Here is a 25,630-nt window from a genome sequence, read left to right as displayed (position 1 = left end):
CTGCATCGGACTTGTCAGTCACCAACGAGCCTGCAGCAGACGTGGACATACACCTCCATAAATCTTCGTCCGCGAAGCCAAGCCAAAGAAAAGAAAGAAAATGGTTAGTGCAATTATTGAAGTTGTGTGTATACTGTGTTCTTTAGCTTGGCTTCGCGGACGAAGATTTATGGAGGGGGTAAATGTCCACGTCAGCTGCAGGCTCGTTGGTGGCTGACAAGTCCGATGCGGGACAGGCAGACACGGTTGCAGGGGAAAATTTGTTGGTTGGGGTTGGGTGTTGGGTTTTTCCTCCTTTGTCTTTTGTCAGTGAGGTGGGCTCTGCGGTCTTCTTCAAAGGAGGTTGCTGCCCGCCAATCTGTGAGGCGCCAAGATGCACAGTTTGAGGCGATATCAGCCCACTGGCGGTGGTCAATGTGGCAGGCACCAAGAGATTTCTTTAGGCAGTCCTTGTACCTCTTCTTTGGTGCACCTCTGACGCGATGGCCAGTGGAGAGCTCGCCATATAACACGATCTTGGGAAGGCGACGGTCCTCCATTCTGGAGATGTGACCTACCCAGCGCAGTTGGATCTTCAACAGCGTGGATTCGATGCTGTCAGCCTCCGCCATCTCGAGTACTTCGATGTTGGAGATGAAGTCGCTCCAATGAATGTTGAGGACGGAGCGGAGACAACGCTGGTGGAAGCGTTCTAGGAGCCATAGGTGATGCCGGTAGAGGACCCATGATTCAGAGCCGAACAGGAGTGTGGGTATGACAACGGCTCTGTATACGCTTATCTTTGTGAGGTTTTTCAGTTGGTTGTTTTTCCAGACTCTTTTGTGAAGTCTTCCAAAGGCGCTATTTGCCTTGGCGAGTCTGTTGTCTATCTCGTTGTCGATCCTTGCATCTGATGAAATGGTGCAGCCGAGATAGGTAAACTGGTTGACCGTTTTGAGTTTTGTGTGCCCGATGGAGATGTGGGGGGGCTGGTAGTCATGGTGGGGAGCTGGCTGATGGAGGACCTCAGTATGTATACTGTGTGTGTATGTAGTATATAGTATATATGTGTGTGTGTGTGTGTATATAGAAGGTAGCTGGTGTATATATATATATATTTATATATATATATACACACACACACACACACACACACACACACACACACATATATAAAAGTTATGAGTATTATAGGCTGCATGCTCTATGCAATACCTACATCACAGCTATGCGCATTCTCAACAAAGCTGTGCATTACATTACACGTCAACTTTATTAGGATCCCATCTCGGAGCGAGACTTCTTCTTTATCAAAGCAGTGGCGACCTGTTTCCCGCAGCCTTCCTTCAAAAGTCGAAATTCTTCACCCAACTCTTGAAAACCAAAATCGATTTCAATCCAGCGAACTGCTCATTCCACGTGTATTTTGATTCCTTTGAAAAGTCCAGGCAACTTTTTTTTCCGCGCTGGTGGGGGTTTAAACCTCTGCTTCCAACAATCGAGAACGAAAGATCTTTTCAAAGAACATCTGGAAGATTTACACGCAGCTCCAAAAAGTTGTACAATGAAGTTTTATGCCGTCCTGCTGTTTGTCTTTTTCACCGAATTACTTTTACAGATGGGTAAGTGTCCGGAGTTTATAACGTGGAAAGGCTGCTGGTCTGTTTAAAAGATTCTTGTCTGAATTTCTTCGCAACTCATTTGATCTCTCCTGGTGAGCAGAGCTGAACGGTCTGTGCATTTAAAGGTCCTTTTGCGGGTGCATGGGAAGAAGTTAGTCCGTGGTGTGTTTAGCCATTGAAAGTGGGACACCATCCAGCTCTGGGAATCAAATACTCGTACGAGCCTCCATCCAGTTATCGCTTCGCATCGGGCAGTTCGACGTATGGGAATAAAAAAGTAGACGCATCACAGTTAATTTCATGAGAAATTCCGGGAAGTCTAAATAAATATGTTGCAATAAATAAAAAGTGGTGTCTCTTGAAGTGTTCGATGTAGTGCAACTCCAAGAGAAGCGTCTCAGGGAATAAGCTGTGGCCTCCATTCCGTATGTTGGCCAGATGTGGGGTGTAAAATACAATAGTCTGCAGGCGCCGTGATTGCAGAAACGCTGTATGGTGACAATCTTGCTCAAGACTTCGCTCCAGAGCTTCACGAGAACCTTCTCCACTGCCTTTCCACCTCACGCAGTTCCACATGAGGAGAATGAAATATTGTTCCATTTATATTGTATGCATGAGCCGCAGTAGGTCAAGAATCAGTTGGCATCAGTGTGAAGAATCAAAGTACACTTAAATGTCCTCAAGCTTCTGGTTCACCATCAATGTATGAAAATCCATACCTCGGTAAATGCCACCATTAACTGACAGCAACCAAATCTCACAAGCAGCAGTGAAATAATTGATTAGTCCAGACTCCCAGAAACTTCTACAGGTGTATTGAGGAGAGCGTTCTGGCTGGTTGTATCACTCCCCTGGTATGGAAGCGCCAGCTCTCAGGACAAGAATAAACTCCAGAGGGTTGTGAACTCGGCCTGCGACAGGCACCAGTCTTCACTCCATCGAGGAGGTGGTCTACAGGAGGCGGTGTATTAAAAAAAGCAGCCTCTATCCTCAAAGACCCCAGGCCATGCCCTGTTCACTCTCCTACCATCAGGAAAAGGTACAGGAGCCAAAAGACCAGCACTGAGCAGCACAAGGACGGCTTCTTCCCTGCTGCCGTCAGATTCCTGAATGATCAATGAACCAAAGACACGGCCCCTATTACTGTTATTATTCTATTTTTTACAGTAATGTTGTAAGATGGTTATAATACGAATGTTTGCACTACGACGCTGTCACAAAACGTCAAATGTCATGACCATAAATCCTGATTCTGATGCGATGGGGCAGAGGAATCGAGAGAAAGGTTAGAATCCTTACAGCAGACAGGGTGTGAAGAGGTGTTGTCGAGCTAACTGTGGGAGTTGGTGGGTTAGTAGAAAATGGAGGCAGAGAGATTAAGAAAGGGGAGAGTGTTGCCAGAGGCAGACCAATTGAATTTGAGATCAAGGTGCAAATTGAGAGTAAAGTGGATAAATTTAACATGAGTGCATGAGGCAGCACCAATTAATCATCTATTCAAAGGAGGAAATGTTGAGAAGCCTTGCCTGTGTAAGCTTGTAGCAACAAAAAGGCAGGCGTAGCTGCGACCCGTGCAGGTACCCATGGCTACCCTTTTGACATGGAGAAAGTGGGATGAGGCAAAGGAGAAGCTATTGATGGTGACGACTAGTTCTGCCAGCCAGAGAAGGTTGGAGGTGGAGGGGGACTGGTTGGGTCCATTGCTGAGAAAGAAACTAAGGGCTTTGATACCTTCAATATGTGGGATGGATGAGATTGGATGTCTATGGTGAAAATGAGGCAGTCAAGTTCAGGGAACTGGAAGTTGTTGAAGTCATGGAGGTCATGAAGTACATAGGGAGGGACTGCACAAAGGGAACACAATGCAATCAAGGTAAGATGATACCAGTTCAGAAGGGCAGGAGCACGAGGAAACATTGAGTATACTGAGACAATTGGGTTTGTGGATCTTGGGTAGAACATAGAACTGAGCAATATGGGGATGGGAAACAAGGAGAGTAGAAGCAGCCTGTCAGAGGGAGCTGATAGAAATGATGAAGTTACTGATGGTGGTTTGATGCTTCTAGGTGGGATCACATTCAAGGGACAAAAAGAGGGATCTGAGTGCTATTGTCTGTCCTTGGAAAGGTAGAGTTTAGTGCAGCAGATCACAACACTACTAGCCTTGTTCGTTGTTTTGTTACTGAGGTTTAGATTGGTGTGAAGAGAGTGGAAGGCAGAGCGTTGTGAGAGGCTGAGATTAGAGTAAGTGAGGGGAGTGGTGAAGTTGAGATGGTTGATGTCTCAGCAGTGGTTGGAAATAAAAAAGATGCAGAGCGAGCAGAAAGTTAGAAGGAGATGTCTAAGGGGAGGAAGGCAGCTTAAACTGGGAGCAGGATACTAAGTGGGGGCTGAAGAATCCAGGTTGATGAGACAGAAGTCAGAAGGAGATATCCAAGGGGAGGAAGGCAGCTTAAACTGGGAGCAGGATATTTAGTGGGGGCTGGGGAATCTAGGTTGATGAGACAGAAGTCAGAAGAAAAGAGTTTGGCATCATGGCTACTCGTAACTTGTTAAGGTGTCTGCGAAAGGGGATGAATGTGAGGTTTTGACTGAGGACAGAGTGCTCAGACTCCAAAAGGGGAAGGTCAGAGGAGAAAGTAAAGAGCTAGTAGTGGACAGAGTGGGGGTCGGTGGGTTGAGGATATCAGGGGGAGGGAGGAGGGGAAAGGTATAGGGTTCGGGAGGTCAGGGGGGAAGGTGGAGGGTTAGGGAGGTCAAATGGTGGGTGGTGGACATTTGGGAGGACTTGGAGAAGGGTGTCTGTAGAATAAGGGAGTGGGAGAAAGGGGGAGCTCAAAGGTGTGGATGGGGTGAGTAGGGAGAGGTAAGAGGGAATAGGGAAGGTTAAGTGGAGGAGGAGTAAGATCCAGGAGCAGTGGCATCCAATGATCTTCTTTTGATAATTATACTTCATTATACCAAACATGTCCTAGGCTAAAGAATTGGCATTGTATCTCATTTTAATTGATTTTTTGATATTACTGAAGTATTCATCTGTATTGACTGATTTTGGAATCTCTCTAGAATACTTTGGCAAAATAATCTATAAGATTTTATTGTTCTGACTTCCTTCTGAATATATTTGATTTCTCTTCAGGTGATTGTCAAAAGACAGAGAAAAGGACCCTCCAACGCTTTGAGAAAAATAAACAAAAATTAGCTGGACAGAATAAAGTCAGAGTGGTCAATAAAAAAAATAAAGCACGGGGTCGAAAGCTGAGAAAGGAGAGAGTTTTCGTTGATAGAGACCTGAAGCCCACTTTCATCATGACACAGGTTTTGGATAAAGGACTTTTCCGGAAACCAACAGAGCCATTGAATCTAACTGTGGGGCAGTCTATTGAACTACGCTGTAAAGGTGATAACATTGGCTGGGCTTACCCACCCCATCTAAACGACTCCAGGCTAAGGTAAAAGGCAAAATCTGCAATGTTTTCAGAAGCTCTGGAAATGTTCAGCAGCTCAGACCGCGAAGGAGGAATAAAATTAATCGTTAAAGATCAATGCAGAAGTTGTTACCAACCTTGAATATTTATTTCCTTTAAATCCACTATCATTCAATGGAACAGCTTGACTCCTGTCTTTGCAAACCTCTTCTTTTTCTTTCAAGTCTTTCAATGTGAAGTCCCCTCCCAAATTTGCATCTTTTTTCTGGAAATCACTCCTACATTCAGCTTCTCTCTCTCTCACTCTTATTATAACTGGCTCATCAAAGTTATTCAGTGTTAAGCATTGTGCTTTTGGCAAAACAAAGTGGCCTCTCCTAGCCCTTCTCAATCTGTATTCAGTGTTTGCTGAGGACGAGCATACCATCCTTCCCTCAAAGCTGCTCCACTCTCACCAAGGTGTGTGTGTGTGCATCGCTTGCTTGATTCCATTATTTTATCTACCCAATTGTAGCTTGAAAGTCAAGTGCAGTGGAATATCCTCTGAGATCTCTGCACATTTCTTTTTTTGATTTCCTGATCAATCCTTTTTTTTTTGAATATTTTATTTTTGATTTTCCAAGACTTGCACAAATCCAGAACAATGCAACCTTTCTAAACAATGATATATTACATTCAGAGCCCCCTTTCTTTTCCACCCACCCACCCCTCTCCCTTCCTTCTCATACCCTGATATCACAAGAAAAATATTATTTAAATTAAACAAACATGAAAAACAAAAAAATCTATAGTTTTTATTGAAAATTTTATAAAACAAACAGTATCACATTTAAAAACATAGCCATTTTAAAAATATTTACACATTCTTTTAGTACACTTCGTTTCTGTAGTTCAAATACAATGTCAATTTATTGTAATTACTCCCTGCACCATCAAAAGAAAGTCGAACAACTAAAAAGACAGAAAATAGTGAAGGAAGGAGAATTAAAATTCAGTGTACTGCAAACCTTTCTAATCTACTTCCACCCTGTGAGGTGATTCATTGCTGTAGTCATTACATGTTTTGTCAGATTTTTAGTTCTGTGAGCTGCTGTTATAACTGGACACAAAAGTGCTCTAGATGAGGATGGCATATTTTGAAAAAAGTTTCATAATTATTTCTTAAATTATCTGTTATCTTCTCCACAGCACATAGTTGTGGACTATCGAGTGAAGAGCAGGGGGAGTCGGACTTCCGGGTGATCGCAATGCATTACTTTTGCAACTGACAGGGCAATATCTACAAATTTAATTTGGGATTTTGTTAATTTTCTGCCCACGTCCACCAGATTCCCCAATAAATACAACTTCAGGTCCAGCGGGAATTCTACTCCCATAATCCTAGTTAATATATTAGATCATTCAAGCCAAAAGGGTCTCACCTTCACACAGGTCCATGTGGAGTACCAATTTCTAACCCACACTTAAAGCACATTTCCGATATCCTTGGTTTTCCTTTGTGTAATTTTTGTGGTGTGAGGTATAATTGATGTAAGAAATTTTATTGTACCAATCTAAGTCTGGCGGTGATCACTGATATCATGCTCTCCCTACATAAATCTGAACACTCTTCATCGATCATTATTCCCAAGTCCGACTCTCGCCTCTCCCTTGATCTGTTTAGGCCCAGTTTTGGGCTCACATTTTGAATTATTTCAGAACTGTGCTCATGTAAGCATTTGCACATTTATTACATTAATTAGTCTACAAGGGCTCTACTTCAGGAATTTTCAGACGTTACAGAAAGGAAAAATAAATGATTGTGGCAAGTAAAAAAAAACCTGTACCTTTTCTAATGCAATTCTCATCTTAGCATTTTGAGCAAAAACAGTTGATCCATGCATCATTTGCAGAATTTTTTCCTAACTGTCTCATCGCAGATTGGACGCCACATCTGGATACAAATTTGAGAGCACCTCCCAGTCTAAGTAACCTTCCCACCCTTCAGATGGGGGCATTGTAGGGCCCCATTTTTCCCTCAGGAGGATTTTAACTGGAGAAAATAGTGAAAGGATCCATTAGGCAAATCATACTTATCCTTCATTTGTTTGAAGCAGTCCTCAATAGTTTGGATCCCCTTTCGAAGCCAAATATCCATAATTTTGTTACCTAAATTCATAAGCATCAATTCATTACTTAACAAGGGTGCTTTTGGCCATATTACAATATCTTTACCAATTCAACCATTCATTTCTTTCTAGATTCTTATAAGATATTTTAGAATGGGGTTGTCTGTTTTCTTATTTATTAATTTAGTATTTGTTTTGTAAATCAAATCTTTTGCCACCCCTGCCCCATAATAAGCAGTCCTATGTTAACCCATTTTGGTGGATCATCTGCTTTAAATAAAGATGCAAGGAACCTCGACCAGGCTGCCAAGTAATATTTCTTAAAATCTGGCAATCATAGCCCCCCCCCCCCCCCCTATCTATAATCCCATGTCAATTTTCCCTTGGAGATTACAGAGTTTTTCTTGATCAATCCTAAGATTAATTTGTCCTCCATTCCACAGTGCTGTTAGCCTCCATGGCCTGGAGCTTGGAGTTTGCTCCCTAACATTTTTATCCCCCTCCTTTAAGATGTTCCTAAAAGCCTACATTATTTGAAAATACTTGTGGTCATTTCCTCAAATATCTTGCATGGCTCACTTCGAAGTGTTGCTTGATATGCATTTGTAGTTTATTTTTCCTTTGGTGAAGGTGTTATACAAATAAAAGCGATTGATAGTTTTTTTTTTCATTTTTGTTCACTGCTGTGTTTTCAGAAAGTGGGACCATATTATTGGAAATTGAATTCTTTTGGCTTTATAATAGTCATCTGGGAGGTAAATCCAAGAGAGAAGTTCAATAATTCAGATATTTCAACTTCTATTTCCACGAGGATGTGATCTTGCATGGCTTTACTAAAGAGGCAACAAAACCTAAAGTGTCAAATTGACCCTCTCATACCATCACATTGATGCGTTATTCTTCAAAGTAAATAATCACATTATCCTAGAGAAAGGGTACACAAAACAGACTAGCTTCAAGCTTATTCCTCCTTCCCCATCCCACTGGGTAAACTATGTACCAAGGCTTCACTCAAAAACAGTTAACATGTTGATCAAATCACTTAATAGTGGAGTAACAGTTTACCCTGTTATTGCAAGGATCAAGGGTGACCAAAGTGTTTATATTTATTAAATATTGCTGAAATATAATATTACAGCTGCAATGTCACATATTTAAAGTTGTGTGTTTTATTAGTATTTTTGTATTTCATAAGATTTACTTTGGGAGATCAAGGCAAGGTTTTCTAAACTTTTATTTTCTTGAAAGTTAATTATTTTCTTTGCCTCAATAGAATAAGAAAGGGATGCTGATTGAATATTGTAGGAAGTCTTTTCTTTCATAGGGTGTACTACAAAGGTATTGTTTTAAAATGCTCAAGTTAAAAATAAAATTGGATTCTTTTTCACATAGCATAACACAGCACCAAAAATACAGTCGACTAACACTTAACAATGCCAAGACCATGGACACTGGAGAATATAGCTGCTGGGTAATACTCTGTGATGGGTTGGAGTGCAGCAAAGATGACTTTAAAATGGGCAAAGCTTACATCTTCTTTACAGGTAATATTTGTTAATGGATTTATTTTAGAAATTAAATTACTAAATGTTAAACTTCATCAAGACCCATATTTTATTTATTTATACTTTTTAATCTATTTTTTAAAGATAAAGCTAGTATCTGCTTTTTAACCAGATACTTTCCATGTGATGACTGAGGGCAATTATAAAAAAAAATAATTTTGTTTCTATTTATTTAATGTCCACAGATCCAGCTGAACTATTTGTGCCATCCATCAATTATTTTGATATAATCTACCTTCGATCTGATCAACCTGCTTTAATCCCTTGTCGAGTAAGCACACCTTTGGCTTACGTAACATTGCATCGAGAATTCCCTCCTCAAGAAATTCCTGCTGATGGATCACTCATTAGTTATGATGCAAAGAAAGGATTTACTATTCACCAGCCTAATCGTGTTCAGAAGGGGGTTGTACACTGCATGGCAAGTTTGAAAGGAGCTCTGCAGACATCAAGCAACTACCTACTCCTTCATGCTGAAGGTAACATCAAATATTCTAATACCACTCATTCATTTAGCATAATAGCAGGAAATACCAATGTTTATTTTCTTAAATATCTTAGTGATTTCAAATAGTAAAATATTTTAATTTAACAAAAACAAAATATTAACAGATACTAGGTTCAAGATTAATGTAAACATTGGATTTATATCCAAGTTAAATTGAAAATGTAGAATTTTTTTCTGCAAACTTTCTATCTATATAAAATAATAAGATTTAGATTAACTATGAAAAAAGAGAGAATTTCCAAAGTAAAGATAATTAATCGGGGGAAGATCAATTTCAAAGGGTTGAGAGTATATCTAGCCCAGAGAAATTGGAATTGTGTCTCTAACAAACTACTCCTGTCCTCCAGGGGCAGCATGGTCTTAGGGGCAGCATGGTCATCGTAGAAGTTAGTGCAATGCCTTTACAGCGTTAGGGACTGGGGTTTGAATCCCATCCTGTCTTTATCCCTGTGTCTACGTGTGTTTTCCCCGGGGACTCTGGTTTCCTCCCACTGTTCGAAACATACTGGGGGGATAGGTTAATTGGGCAGCATGGATTCATGGGCCAAAATGGCCTGTTACTGTGTTGCGAGCATGTATGTCTAAATTTAAAAAAAATTAAATAGGCACAACTATACCAGAAATGTGGCCTGGCTTAAGATATTTTTTGGGTACCACTAATGCACATTACCATTAGAGGCAACGAAAGAGCAAACAAGTCCTTGGATGGTGAAGAGGAAGATAAAGCAAAAGAGGGTGGCATGTGATAAGAACTGGCCTGTAAATACCAACAAAAAACAGTCCACTCACAGAGGGAAAGTGAAAATTAAAACATGAAGAGAGTGAATGAGAGAAGATCAACTGCCAACCTAAATGGGAATACAAAGTGTGCTGTAGACATACTGTTGGGATAATACATGGAGGAGTAGGGCCCATTAAGGACAAAAATGGGAACTTGTACTTGGATGGTGGGGGCACTTTCAAGTGCTAAATGACTACCTTGCATGTATCTTTCCCAAAGGATAACATGCTTACAAAATAATAGTGAGGAAGGAGAAAGCTGAGACACCAGATATATTAAAAATTGGAAAGATGGAGATATGGAAAAAATGGCTGAATTTAAAATAAATCAGTCACCAGAACTGCATTGGAGGCATCCTAAGATTTTTAAGGGAAGTAATAAAAGAAATCACAGGAATGCTGAACACAATCTTCTAATAGATTTTGGATACAGGTGGTGCAGAGAATGAACAGTAATATTACTCTCTTGTTAACACTAGCGGCATGGAGAATAAGGCAGACAAGCCATGCTGAACCTTGATAAAGTATTGGTTCAGTATGATCTGAAGTATTGCATCCAATTCTGGTCATCACATTGTGGAAAAGATGCAAGTCCATTGGAGATTATTTGGAGGATGTTTATGAGAATGGTTTCTAGGATGTAGGACAAGGATAGATGATAGAAGCTGGAATTGAAAAGAGATCTAATGGACATAATATAATCGTGAGAGACTGTGGAACATACTCCTCAAATTCAGAAGCTCATCTCCTTATTCTGATTGTTCCATGATACCCTGTGATATTAATCAACAGATCTACAACTTGGTCCCTAGTGAAGCCCATTATCCAACAAGGCTGTGCCATTTCCCCTACATGTCCTACTTTCTCACTGCAATTTTGTGACTCACCTGCAACAATCTTCAAAGGAGTGGAGCTCTTCTTCTGAACTACTGGGAATCTTTTCCACCATGTGCAATTATGCTCCAAGACCAAGGTTACCCAAACCTCAGTAGTTGAGCAGGAGTATTCAGATGACACTTGTGTTGAGTGAACTCAGAAATCAAGCTCCAAGTCCCAAGCCATCTTTGGCATTTTTCCTGAAGCCTACAAGAGGAATGACCTTGCACTAGATATCTGCAAGACACAATTTCTCTAATAAACTATTCCTATTCTTTCAAACTGCCCCTCCATCATAAAGATCCAAATGCAAGATCCTTAGAAATGTAAACCACTTCCCATATCACCATTTCCCAAAATACCACTTCCCCTATTGCAGGAGCCACCTCTATGTGAAGCAGATGACAATTTGGTCAACTGAGGGAATGGAAACCTGGAATGTAACAAGTCTTTTAAGGCATTGGAGGATTTTCTGTCTCCAAAAAAATCCTCAGATCGGTGTAAGGATAAACTGATCAACATCAGTGAAGCCTCATAGACCAACATTCCCTGTACTGTCTTTGCTATATGGTTTATTTTCTCTTTATCCTACAGTCAATATCCTTGACATCCAGGGTTTGTGTACTTGTTATTCCTGTCTTTCACACTTGTCGGACCTTAATTCATGCTATTGGTGTCTCAGAACGTTTTTTCTATGTTAAAAGGTACTATACAAATACAAATTGTCGCTGAGAAACATTTCAGCCTTTCGATGACATAAACTCAAGATTTATTTTTCAATTGACCTATTCTCTGTTGAAAGCTATAATTGTGCAACTGTCAGGGTGAGATGTCTGGGCTTTGCAGATGGCCGATAAAGCTCCTTTATTGCTTCACCCTCATTTTCTGAAGGCATAACGTAAAACTGAGGCAATGAGCATGCCTGTGAATTCCCTGGGCAGGTAGAAGTGTCTGCATTTCATCATCAGGTACTCTATCTCTGCCGAGAAGAAAGTCTTTAAACAGAGATATTTGTGCACTAAACCCAATGAGCGGACAGCAGCAAGGAAACTCCCCCCTTTAGATTTAATTGTTTAATGTATTTTTACAAATCTGCATTTATTTTATTGGCCCCTTACAGAAGAGAACAGTCAATGTTACAATTTATGATTTGTGGTACTACCACGCCAGTTTTACAACAAGCTTTCCCTATAGACTACACATTAGGCCCTCTTGATCGTGACAACACCCTGCTTTGAGAAAGTCAACACAATTTCAATCAAGAGCAGAAAATGAATTGTATCCTTTAAACAAATAATTTAGGGTTGCCCTGTTAATGCAAACATTACAGTGCCACTGACCTAGGTTTGAATCTATAAGGAGTTTTTACATTCTCCCCATGTTTGGATGGTTTGTTGCGGGTGCTCCAGTTTCAACCCACCCTCCAAAAATGTGCGGGCTTTGTAAGTTAATTGGTCTATTTAGACAGCATGGGCTCATTGGCTGGAATGGCCTGTTATAGTTCTGATCTCAAAATGAGATAAAAAATTGAAAATTTAAATTTAAAAAAATCTCTGCCTGTTTAGAATAGGAGCCAGGCATGCTAAGAAACAAAACTTTAAAGATAAATGCATTTGAACTCTGATCTTGTGTTTCTTTGAATGAGAAAGCTACAAGTTGATATTCAAGTTCTATTAATGTAATTACAATTTTAAGATAAGACCTGTCACTGTTCCTTTTCATGTCAACTGCAATAATTCAAGGCAACAAATTGTTCATCATGGAAGAAAGTTTTGGTGTTCACTGCTCCAAAAGTGACATTGACTGAAATCGTGCTGCTCGGGGATGCCATCTATAAAAAGGAAAAACTTTGTTTGGCTGGACCTTAACTTCAGGTAGTGGTTATTCCAGAGATGGATAAGGACAAAATATTCTTTCCACAATGAATTTTTCTTGTTAAAGAGACATCTCTCATTCATAGTGAACACCGATTGAAGACAGAACAAGGCTAACTGAATTATTTGGCATAGAAAATTGTGAGTCTTCATTGAAACTAAAATTTCTCTGTTCAATTCTATTGATGTATTAACTGAATACATGAATTCAGTAATACTGTGGCAGAAAAAAGGAAATGCCAAGAATGCTTTTTAAATCAAGGCATCCATCTAAACAGAAATCTCATCTTTTTAAAGGAAGATTATTACTGATGCTGTATTATGCTCAGAAACAAATGTTCTTTAACTTATCTGGAGTGGTGCAACATTGTTTTGTTTCATATGTGACCTGTACACTGGGTGAAATGGTTCTTCTGTATTCTCAGGGTCTGCAATAATTACATTGGACAATTAAGATTTTGCTTTGTGAACAATTTGGGGTATATGTTGTGGATTTTGGGCAGTTGATCACAAAAATCACCTTAAAATTTTCTTATGATGTTCTTAGATACAACCTATTTTTGTGATTTGCTATCATATTTTAAGTCAGTGGTTCACAACCTTTTTCTTTCCACTCACACACCACTTTAAGTATTCCCTATGCCATCAGTGCTCTGTGATTAGTAAGGGATTGCTTAAGCTGATATGTGAGTGGGAAGGGAAGGTGGGGAATCACTGCTCTCGACCTAATTATTACTGAAATATCTTGCTTGAGAAAAATTGTCATTGGCCCATTTCCTTTGGAGTGATGAAACCATACACATAACAAGTCAATTAGGTACGATTAAAACAGTGGTTTTCCATCGTTTTCTTTCCATCCACCTACCACCTTAGACAATCCCTTACTAATCACAGAGCATCTATGGCTTAGGGATTACTTAAAGTGGTAGGTGAGTGGAAAGAAAAAGGTTGAGTACCATTGGTTTAAGTCGACTTCAAGAAGTCAAAATCCACGAAGTGCAACATGTCATTGAAAATTCATTTTCTGCATCCGCACTTGCGACTTCATCCCTGCTGATCTTGACGCAGTCATAGATGAACATGGTGAATGGTTTCACCAGGACATTGTGACCATGGAAAGGCAGTATCAGAGCAACTGGAATCCATTAATGCTAGCTAACTATTGCTGGACTCGAGGTGAGTGGAAAGAAAATGGTTGAGTACCATTGGTTTAAGTCGACTTCAAGAAGTCAAAATCCACAAAGTGCAACATGTCATTGAAAATTCATTTTCTGCATCCGCACTTGCGACTTCATCCCTGCTGAGTAGTGTTCAAGTGCTGAGTAGAAAGGAAAATCAGCACCAAAACATTTTTAAGTCATTTAAACTAACACAATGTGTTCACATCATTATGCAATTTAACGTGCTAAATTCAATAAAAGTTCATATTTCTCCAACTTCCTATGTGATATAGGAAATCTGAAGTTATCTTTGTATTCATCTTGAATTTGTTGATCATAATCCCCAATCTTTTTCAAGAAGCAAACCTTTTGAAAAAAATTGTTGTAATGTGTCATCTGTATGTGTTTGGGATTGCTTTAAAGAAAAACCAGAAGAATTAACCAAAACCCTTTTCTTTGATCTTTATGTAGGAAGTCACAATGCAATATATAACTCGATTCCTGATGGATAACTAATACTATATTCATTCACTATATCAGAACAGCATGCCTGTTTTCACAATGTTAGCTCAGGAATGAACAATGGAACTTTCATTATAGCTGAAACTGCACCCAAGCATGAATTAATCTCTTCTGTAGAAAAGTGAGTGAAATAGTCATTTAAATACAGCGAAACCTCGTTAGAACATGATGTGTTAATCCGCGGAATTACTTATAGCACGGGTGACTGTGGACCCCAAACATTGATTTTAGGATGCCAGACTAACGGGGTAACAGCCACAAACTCAAAAATGGACTCATTTACAAGATGTGGAGTTTAAAGGTCTTAAAGGTCTTATTATAGGGTTTGAGTCACAGTATTCTGTCTTCCTGCTTCCTGAATCATGACAGATATGCATCTGTTCCACGACCCGGCTGTAACGTGGTATGAAAACTTGGACCCCAACTACTGCATTCTAACGAGGTTTTACTGTAATTTATGATAATTAGTGCTCTGGAGTATGACAGGGCTGTTTTCTCATCCCACTCTTGTTCACATTAGTGACCCATGACTGCATCACCAGATCCAGCACCAACAGAGTCATCGTTTGCAGGTGTCAAAACAGTAGTTGGCCTCATCAGCAATAACGATGACTCCGACTCCTATTACATGCTCCCATTTTCATTTTAGTGGGACTGTCACTTTGAGCTAACAAATCAAGGTGCAAGGTCTGGACATTGACTGTGGGCTGACAGGTTGGCACAGTGTGTACTCATTTTTCACTTCTGAAGAGAGAGGAATTACCCCTGGAACACAGGTGAAAAGACCATATGACCAACATATTAAAGAAACAGTCCCCTGTTTAATCTGGCACCAGCATTGCATTTACCTTCTTCAATGAGCTACCCTGCACGAGGTCTTCCAGGTCCCTTTGGATCTAGATATTTTCAATTTTCTCCCCATTTAAAAAGTAGCCTGCCCATTTATTTTTTTCTCTACCAAAGGGCATGACTGTACACTTTCTGACATTGTATTTCATTTGCCTCTTCTCTACCCATTCTCCAAATCAGTCTAAATCCTTCTGCAGCGTCCCTGTTTCCTCAACAATAACTGCTCCTGCGCCTTCTTTTCTATCATTTGCAAACCTGGTCACAAAACCATTCGTTCCATAATCCAAATCATAAATAAACAGCATTAAAAACAAGCAGCCTCAGTACTGTCCCCTGTGGAACATGGCAGCCAACGACGATGATTCTATCTCTTCTGATCCTACCTCACCTCTTTCTAATGACTTAATGTTGTTCCTTACCAACAGAGCCATGCCAACTCCTTTATTTATGTTCCTATCCTTTTGATACACTGTGTAGCCTTGGATATTAAGCTCCCAATGACATCCATTCTTTAGCCACAACTCCATGATGGCCACTCATCATTATCTGCCAATGTTTAGCTGTATTATAAGGCCATCCACTTTATTTCTTATGTTGCGTGCATTTAAGTGCAAAACCTTTTGGTCTTTCTTGTTTACTTTTGACTTTGTGTCCCTGTTGCCTTGCAATGCATCTAACTGGCTGCAATTTTTCCCTTCCTGTCCTTCCCAACAGACTCTCTAGAACAGTAGTTCTTGGCCTTTTCTTTCCACTCACATACCACTTTAAGTATTCCCTATGCCATTAGTGCTCTGTGATTAGTAAGGGATTGCTTAAGGTGGTATGTGGGTGGAAAGAAAGTTTGAAAACTACTGTTTTAATCATACCTAATTGACTTAGTTTCATAACTCCAAAGGGAATGGGCCAATAACAATTTTTCTCAATCAAAATATTTCAGTTACAATTGGATCTAGAGCAGTGATTCTCAAACTTCCCTTCCCACTCACATACCACCTTAAGCAATCCCTTTCTAATCACAGAGCACCGATGGCATAGGGATTTCTTAAAGTGGCATGAATGGAAAGAAAAAAGTTGAGAACCACTGCCCTAGGAGTTGTCCCTACTTGTGCGCCAACCACCTCTGCCTCTTCCCACCCCACTTTTGAATCTGGTTTAACTCCCCTGCCACAACAACATTAGCAAACCTCCCTACCAGAATATTGGTTCCCTTCAAGTTCAGGTACCACCCATCCTACTTGTACAGGTCACCCCTTCCCCAGAAAAGGTTCTAACGATTCAAGAACTTGAACCCCTGCCCCATTTCTTCAGTCTCAATTTTATCTGCTCGATCTTCCTGTTCTGACCTTCCCTAGTTCATGGGACTGGAAAAGAAAATAAAATTATTGTTTTCTTAAACTTGTGATGCAAGTACTTTACCCAAAAATATATCACATTTCAGGTCCTGGTGAACCTCCATCTACAACAATAGAAGCTTCATCAAATATAGTAAGTGGTGGGGATCAAGTCAACGTGACCTGCAGTGTCCTGGGAGAGCCAGATGTACAGGTGGAGTTTACTTGGAAATATCCAGGGCAGCAGGTAATGTTTTTCATTATGCAAATTCAATTCTCTTTCTTCTGCAGTAAAGAATTAGAATGGGATTCAGAGATCTTTTTTTTTGCCATGTTCATTTTCACACTGAAGACATGCTTTCAGATTTCTTCAGTGATTGGGGGATATTCTCGGTGATGGAGCAGATCATTCCTAATGGAAATGAAGAACTTTAACTGACAAATATTGATACATATGGAGTACATTTTTGGATTTCTCCAGATTTTACCTTAGTTTGCAGAAATTCATTGAAATTTTAATACAGGATACGCAATAAACCAATTTCGGTAGTTGAATAGATACAGAACTTATTCAGCAATGTTTCAACTATGTCATACAAGTAGAAAATTCTGCTTTTGCTAGATTTCTTTTTACATTCAAATTTAAGATGCACTGTACATATTGAATAGGTTACAGAGCAACTGTAGAGAGAGCAACATTTATTCTTGTAGGTTGGTGATCTTTTCTCAAACAGAATATTGTCATTGTGAAGTATTGCCCTGGTATTTATTGGGATGTCAGGAACAGGTATCACTACATGGATCCCCATTCAATTTTTCAATGGTGTGTTTTGATATAACCTCTTATTTACAAATACAGTGCAAAATAAAGCAACAGGTGTGACAAGAGAGGAAAGAAGCTAACAAGATAGAAATATAATTTTTTTTACATGTAGGTTATGATTTTTTTTTGTTTTATGTATAACTAGAATATGACTCATCCTGCTGCCAAACTGAATGATACAGTATTTTCCATCCTTAGTTCTAGCATAGCCCTGTGTGACTCAGACAAAACATAGCAACATTTACCAGCCATAATTACTTCAATGAATACTTTTAGTTTAATTAACCCAATTGACCAGTGAGATTTGTCAAAATAATTTATACTCAGTGATTTTCTGACAGTAAATTGGTAACAACTGGTATTCTGATTTTCTCATAATGAGTTTGAACATCTGGTGGCAAGCTGTACGTTCCCCTATTGTGGCCCCAACTGTGGTTCTGTGATCTGTCTGATGTTTCCCTTAATGGAAGATTTTTATTAATTATGTTAATGATCGAAGAATAACAGTTTCTAGATTACTATTTGAATATGAAACAGACAATATTTCCTGTTTCTGGTAGATCTGCAGAATACTACCTTACATTTGCAGAGGCAAATCTAATAGTGAAGTAGTTGGTTGGTGTGAACACAGTGTACCACATCTTTTCTGCTGATTTCAGTTTCTTTAATAGACCTTGTGGTGCACTGTTAGCCAGAATCAGACACACACAAAGATAAATACTGTACAACAGGCTTTAATCCACAAAGACTCCTACAGTTGCTGCAGCAACTCTGAGTGAGGCCTCGGGGGGCCGGCACAGGCTTGTATCCTGGAGGGTGATTGACTCCTGACCGGGTAGGGCTTGATCCCTTCAGGCCGACTGATTGGCAGCCAGCCAGGTGTTGTCCTGTCCTCTTACCCTCCTGCAGGTATAGAGGTTGCCCCCTGCAGTAGGCCGGTGGTGTACCACCACAGACCTCTCATTTGGTAAAATGATGCCCTGACACAGTTTTAAATGTACATTTCAAGATTCCTTTATAGTCATGTAATATAGACAGTGCAATATTAGGTGGAATTTGCCATAAGGCAGAAGTTACCTGAAGTGCCTCTTACGATTAAAGAGAAGCAGAAGTGAGTCCCCCAAGTGTTCATGGATTCACCTCCAGCACTACTGCAGCACCCACACACACAGAGTCCAGTCCAAACCATCAGCAGCCTGAGCTCCAGATCCGAACCGCCAACATGATCAGGAAACCTTCAGTGCCCTTGTAACAACACGCCTTGAACTCTTTGACTTACTGTAACACTGCACCCTGCACTTTTGTTTTATTATTGCATAACCTGAATACTTAAGTATGGGTTGACTTGCTGGATAGCAGGCAAAACAGACCTCTGCTTAGTGCAGAGATGCGGAGCAATTTCTTCAGCTAGAGCTTGGTTAATCTGTGAATTTGTTGCTACAGGCTGTTGGAGGGGTACATGTGACAATAGACAATTCAATACAGGCTACTGTCATAAATTCATGGTAACCCCATTTGGAGATACAGCATGGTAACAGACTCTTCCATCCCATGAGCCTGCACCATCCAAATGCACCCATGGAGTCGTTAGAAAAATCTTACACATCAGTGGAGCTTAGAAATAGTGAGAAATTAAAGGAAAAAAGGTAACAGATAATGGTGATTGTGGGAAATTTTAACTTTCCACACCTTGGCTGGGATGTCCATATTTTGTAAGATAGTGAAGAAGGGTTTCAAAGCTTGCAGAGGGATTTAGGCCATTTAGAAGAGTGGGCTGAAAGATGACAGATGGAATTTAATGCAGACAAGTGTGAGGTGGTAGATTTTGGTAGGGCTAATTAAAATAGGACATACATGGTGAATGGTAGGGCACTGAAGAGTATAGTAGAACAAAGGGATCTAGGAATAATGGCATATAGTTCCCTGAAGGTGGTGACACATGTGGATAGGGTGGTGAAGAAAGTTTATGGTATGTTGGTCTTTATAAATCAGAGCATTGAGTACAGGAGCTGGGATGTTATGTTAAAATTGTACAAGGCATTGGTGAGGCCAAACTTGGAGTATAGTCCCCAGTTTTGGTCACCAAAGTATAGGAAAGATATCAACAAATTGGAGAGAGTGCAGAGATTTACTGGAACGTTGCTGGAATCACAGGGTCTAAGTTAGAGGGAAAGGTTAAATAAGTTAGTTCTTTATTCTTTGGAGCAGAGAAGGTTGAGAGGGGATTTGATTGAGGTATCTAAAATGATTAGGGGTATAGACAGAGTTGACATGGAGAAACTTTTTTCCTTTAAGGGGGAGGTACAAATGAGAGGATGAGTTGAGAGTTAGGGGGCAAAAGTTCAGAGGAAACCTGAGGGGGGGACTTCTTTACCCAGAGTGGTGGGGGTGTGGAAGGAACTTCCAGACCATGTGGCAGAGGTAGGCTCGATATTAGCATTTAAGGAGAAGTTGGATGTGTACATGGACAGGAAAGGAATGAAGGGTTACAGGTTGAGCATAGGTCAGTGGATTTAAGTGGGAGAAAGTGTTTAGCATGGTCTAGAAGTGACAAGTTAACCTGTTTCTATTCTGTAGTTGTTATGTGGTTTAATAGATGCTGATATTTGTTAAAAATGAGTGACTGACATGAGACAGAAAAATCAATTTCCACGTGCAAGCTGATTGAACCTAGCTCCATCTCCAACGCTGTTGATCTCTCCACTGTGAGTTGTTAGCCATGTACATATTCAGATTGGTTTAATGAAAGTAAATCAGTCATCACTATTTTGAGATATTTGAAGCCAAGTACTGATACTGATACTGTTTTTGCTTTAATAGGATGAAAGACTTGTGATCATCACAGAAAACTGGAGATTAATAGATAGAAGAAATGGACATACTGTCAGATTATCAAAGAGTATGCTCTTTATTGATGAGATTAAAACTATTGATGTTGGCAATTATATCTGTACAGCTCGAAATTTGAGAGGAGAAACATCAGTGGCCACAGAACTGTTTTCTCATTGATAATGCTTTTCCCAGAGGAAGATTTAAACCAGCTTCAGATGGACTGTATTGAGAAGGAATGCGTTCCAGGAAGTGCAGGATCCTGAAGTTTAAATGATTTTTAAAAGAATGTCAAATGTTTGTTATCTCTCGCTGCTGGGGCATGAAACATTTCCAGGTACAAGATTCCAGTTTATAAAAGAAACAATTTTGGCATCAGCTGTATCTAAGTAGAATTTACCTTTGAAACTCCTTCACCTTATCACAATTATTTCAGAGCCAAAGATGTGTTGAGGCACATGAATTCCTCAGGAGAGACTTTCAATTATATAATATAACCAATAAATTTCACCATGGGCTAAAAGCCAACCAGCTAGAAGCAACCAAAATGTTCTCTCTATCCGTCTGCATGCCTCAAATCAGTCAGCTAATCAGCTAAAATGTTTTTTTTTAAAAGTTCTGACTCTTAATTTCCTCTTATTTTTCTTTTGCATGCATTCCCTGAAATAATTTACACATGTTAAGATGATTCCACCTCCAACCCTCTTGATCTCTCAACTGTTCAAGTTGTTCGGCTGCGATGAATGTAACATTGGGCAAATTTTCAATCGACACCACAAATTCCAGCAGTTCTCCAGGCTGAACCAGTCAGTTTGTACACTTGATGTCATACCAGACCACAAAATAAAAATTGTCTACAGATCCGCACCATTCATTTCACTTCTCTTACGTTGCATGATTTTGATATATTCCTCTGATTACCTATTGTGAAACTCTTGTCCATGCCTCTAATATAAGTACAAGTAGGCTTAATTCTAGTGTGCACAAGACTGACTTTCCATACTACCCCTTATAAACTTGAGGTTAAACAAACCTTTGGTGCCTCTTATCATGCTCACTGTCTGATTCTTCCATTGTCCCTGTGTTTGATGGCCTACCATTGCTGCAGATTAAGTTACATGTTGATTTTAAATGTTGTGTCCTCATTTTCCAATGGCTCCATGGTCTTGCCTTCCCCCAACTCTAATCTCCTATAATCATCCAAGGTATCTATGCTCCTTCAAGACAGTCATAAGCTTACTTGCTCCATCACTGAAGGCCAACCCTTCAGCTGCCAAGAACCAAGGCCTTGGAATTTAATTTTTCTCCCTTTGACCAATCTTCCGTCTAAATATATTCTCTTTGTTTTGGTATCAGCATTTTATTCATTGTTTCCACTTTAGACCTTTGGAATACTTTGATGGAAGAACTGAGAAAGCACCACGGTAGAAAATTATTTGGCACATCCCATGGCCACAGTTAGCAATCTTCATCAGAATGCAGGTACTATGTCACAAAGCTGGTTACACTTGGCCCAAAATGTTGGTGGCTGAGTGAAATGAATGTTCCATTCCTGTGTATCTCATCAAACACACAAAATTCAAAGAATGAAGGGGAATCTGTTTATATTTCCAGCTACAAATAAATTCTCCTGTTACGTACTTAGCACCCAATCAGAATGTAACAGTAAATTGTGTTCTAGTACATTCACCTCAAGATAAATCTGTAATGATTAATCTCTGCTTTGGGGGAAAAAAAACACATTTGGAGAGGAAATAACTGTGCATCTGAAGAGCTTAAGTAGGAGTAATGAACACTTATAAAACTGAAAATGTAACCAAACCACAAATGAATAAATGATTCTTGATTATATGCATCAACCTATAGCTTTTAACAATACTGCCGCATAGTATTATGGTAAAAAAAATAGGATAGTGAAAAGGAATGTGTTCATCAGACCCACCCTTCCAGCACTATTTGCTTCCAATACTCATTGCTTTTGTATTGAAATGCATGGAATCTAGCAAAGTGCTAGAATATTTTTATGAAAACAATATGTATGACTTGTAAAAACAATATAACAAACATATTGCAATGGTAATTGCTTTATTTCTATTGACATCACATTTAAAAAATGCATAAAATTATACAAAAATTATCCAACTATAACCTAGAAGATGACAAAACGAGTATCATTCAGAATGATGAAGTGCTATTAATGATTAAAAAGTACTTAATCAAATTTGCTTCCTGGCATTTTTCACCTTATTTGAAGGCAGAGGAAAAAGGGGCAAGTTTTTGGCCTATACTACCCCTTATAAACTTGAGGCGAAACAAACCTCTGGTGCCTCTTATCATGCTCACTGTCTGATTCTTCCATTGTCCCTGTGTTTGATGGCCTACCATTGCTGCAGATTAAGTTACATGTTGATTTTAAATGTTGTGTCCTCATTTTCCAATAGCTCCATGCCTTCTCCCAACTCTAATCTCCTATAATCATCCAAGGTATCTATGCTCCTTCAAAGTAATTATTAATTGAATATATATTCTAATAATTTTAAAATAAAATACCAAGTATTGTAATGAAGAAGAAATTTCCCAGTCATATTGGATCTTGCCTGCTGTCTGAATTCTCCAGATTAATCTGATCCAGATGTGGAAGGCAGGTTGAGCTGACACACTGTACCAGAATCAGGACAGGTCGCAAGCAACAAAATCACAGTGATGGGTCCTGAGACCCCAGTTCCCATGAACAATCTTTTAAAACAGTTCAAATAAACTTAATTATAATTAAAGAGATAGATTGAAAGCCTCAGAAATAATTATTTTGCTTTATACTGAACATTTTTTAAATAAAAATCACTAAACGTAACTGCTCTCACCTTTCTACTCAGGGTCAGTGATCCCATTCATGAGGTTGGATGACTCATGCCAGTGATACGGGCATAAAGATATCATTTCTGGATGTGTAGTGCATCCAGCCATTCTGCTCACTCCACAAGAATCCCATTACTGTGGAGAGTCTTGTGCTGGAGATGGATTTTCATTGGACTGGCTTCCTCTTTGCAATGTGCAAGACTGTAAGTTAGAGATGATGTGGACAGCAAGGAAGAATTAGATGGCAGTTCAATAAAAAAGTCTGCAAATGGAGTTATTGTAGTTTTCACAAAATTGCCGAAGAAACTGCAATTAATGCATTATTTTTTATGTAACAGAAATAGAGATACACAGCCAATACTTTGGACCCGAGCCCTTCATCAAGGTATCAGCAGAAAGAAGGCAGGTGCCTGAAGTTCTCTGTGGAATTGCTGGTCACAAGCTCGATTCCACAGGATAACTTCAGGTGCAGCATTGGTTACAAACAGATGAAACAGTAAAATTTTTGAAGCAAATTTGCAAGTGTTTAAAAGTGACTTTGACTGTCTGGGGTCACAAGAGCATTTACCACAAAGCCAACAAGAAAGATTGTTTAGAAATGGATCAAAAGACCAGAAGACATAGGAGCAGAAATAAGATATTCAGCCCATCAAGTCTGCCCCACCATTTATTCCCACTGCCCAGCCTTGTCCCCATAACCTTTGATTCCCTGGCTAATTAAGAACCTATCAATCTCTGCCTTAAATACACCCAATGACAGCCTCCAAAACTGTCTGTAGCAACAAATTCCCCAGATTTGCCACGCTCTGCCTAAAGAAATTCCTCCACATTCGAAATGGGCAGCACGGTTAGCATAGCACCAGCAATCCAGTCCAGGGTTTGAATCTCATGATATGTCAGTAAGGAGTCTGCACATTCTCCTTGGGGCGCTCCGGTTTCTTCCCACCGTGCAAAATGTTCTGTGGGTCAGTTAGGTGTAATTGGGCAGCATGGGCTTGTGGGCTGAAAAAGCCCGTTATCGTGCTGTATGTCTAAATTTAAATTTTTAATTTGTATAAATGTAAACATCTCTAAGTGGAGTTGTGGCCACTGGTATTAGATTCTCCTACCATGGGAAGCATCCTTTCTCCATCGACACTCTCATTGAGATCTCTCCCCCCATTCTCCTAAATTCTAATGAATACAGGCCAAGAGCCATCAAATGTTCCTCATGTGCTAACCCTTCATTTAAGAATGATCCTTGTGAACCTCCTCTGAACCATCTCCAACGTCAGCACATCCTTTCTCAAACGAGGAGCCCAAAACGGCTTACAATACCGTGAGATCTCATCGGCGTCCTGTAAAGCCTCAACATTGCATCCTTGCTCTTATATTCTATTTCTCTTGAAACAAATGCTAGCATTGCATTTGCCTTCTTTACCACTGGCTCAACTTGCAAGTAATTCAGGGTGTACTGCACAAGGACTCCCCAAGTCCTTTGCATCTGGGAATTTTCCATTTTCTCCCCATTTAGAAAATAGTTTGCCCGCTTATTCCTTCTACCAAAGTGCATGAACATGCTTTCCGAAATTGTATTTCATTTGCCACTTTTCTGCCCATTCTTCTAATCTGTCCAAGTACAGGTTGTATCTCTTTAATCCAGTGACATTGGGACCTGGGCATTGACGGGCCACAGAAAATGCCGGAAAACAGAAATTGATCCCTAAGGGAACCCCCTATGTAAATATATCAAAGGGAGAACAAAACTTAAAACAGAAAATAATTCTGCGGGGCAGCACAGTTAGCACAATGCCTTTATAGCACCAGCAATCCCTGTCCCGATCTGTGGCCAATTCAATCTTTATAGCACCAGTGACCGGGATCAGGGTTCGAGTCCTGCGTTGTCTGTACTAGCGGCATAGATTCCAACATGCTGGACAATGGGAGTTGCCGAACCACAGAGCACTGGATAAGAGAGATACAACCTGTACTTCTACAGCCTCTCCATTTTCTCAACACTACCTGCTCCTCCACCTACCTTTGTATCATTTGCAAACTTGGCCACAAAAGCCATTTATTCCAAAAGCAGTTCCAGTACGATCCCTGTGGAACACCACGAGCAACTGGTAGCCAACCAAAATACGATCTCTGTATTCTGACTCTGCTTCCTGCCAATCAGCTAATGCTCTGTTCATTGCAAGTATGTTTCCTATTATACCATGGACACTTAGCATGTTAAGTAACCTCATGTGCAGCACCTTCTCACCTTCTGGAAATCCAAATGCACAACATACACTGCGTCTCCTTTATCAAGCCTGCTTGAAATTTTTTCAAAGAATTCCAATAGGTTTTTTCCTTAATGACATCGTGACAATGGACTCCAACATCTTCCCAACCACTGAAGTCAGGCAGTTTTTTGCTGCCTCCCTTCTTTCTTGAATAGTGTGGTGATATTTGCAATTTTCCAGTCCTCCAGGACCATGCCATAATCTATTGATTCCTGAAAGATAATTCAGGAATCTCTACAGCTACGTCCTTCAG

The 25,630-nt window shown here is 39.9% G+C and overlaps 1 protein-coding gene across 1 annotated transcript; it reads left to right on the top strand.

The window, feature by feature from the left end:
- The first annotated feature begins 1,203 nt into the window (after nt 1-1,203).
- On the top strand, nt 1,204-22,418 carry pdgfrl (platelet-derived growth factor receptor-like). Its single transcript, XM_069924552.1, has 6 exons — nt 1,204-1,601; nt 4,741-5,053; nt 8,530-8,681; nt 8,888-9,181; nt 16,710-16,849; nt 20,246-22,418. The coding sequence occupies exons 1-6, from the start codon at nt 1,544-1,546 to the stop codon at nt 20,432-20,434; spliced, it is 1,146 nt and encodes a 381-aa protein (XP_069780653.1). The 5' UTR covers nt 1,204-1,543; the 3' UTR covers nt 20,435-22,418.
- Nucleotides 22,419-25,630: the final 3,212 nt, after the last annotated feature.

This window comes from Narcine bancroftii, chromosome 3 (assembly GCF_036971445.1).
Source record: "Narcine bancroftii isolate sNarBan1 chromosome 3, sNarBan1.hap1, whole genome shotgun sequence".
NCBI lineage: Eukaryota > Metazoa > Chordata > Chondrichthyes > Torpediniformes > Narcinidae > Narcine > Narcine bancroftii.
The sequence above is the reverse complement of the archived record's forward strand: the minus strand, read 5'-3'. Positions and strand labels throughout refer to the sequence as shown.

Coding starts and splice junctions, on each gene's coding strand:
- pdgfrl (XM_069924552.1), top strand. CDS start 1,544: ATGAAGTTTTATGCCGTCCTGCTGTTTGTCTTTTTCACCGAATTACTT. Junction 8,682..8,887: donor AGCTTACATCTTCTTTACAG/GTAATATTTGTT, acceptor TAATGTCCACAG/ATCCAGCTGAACTATTTGTG. Junction 9,182..16,709: donor CCTACTCCTTCATGCTGAAG/GTAACATCAAAT, acceptor ATCACATTTCAG/GTCCTGGTGAACCTCCATCT.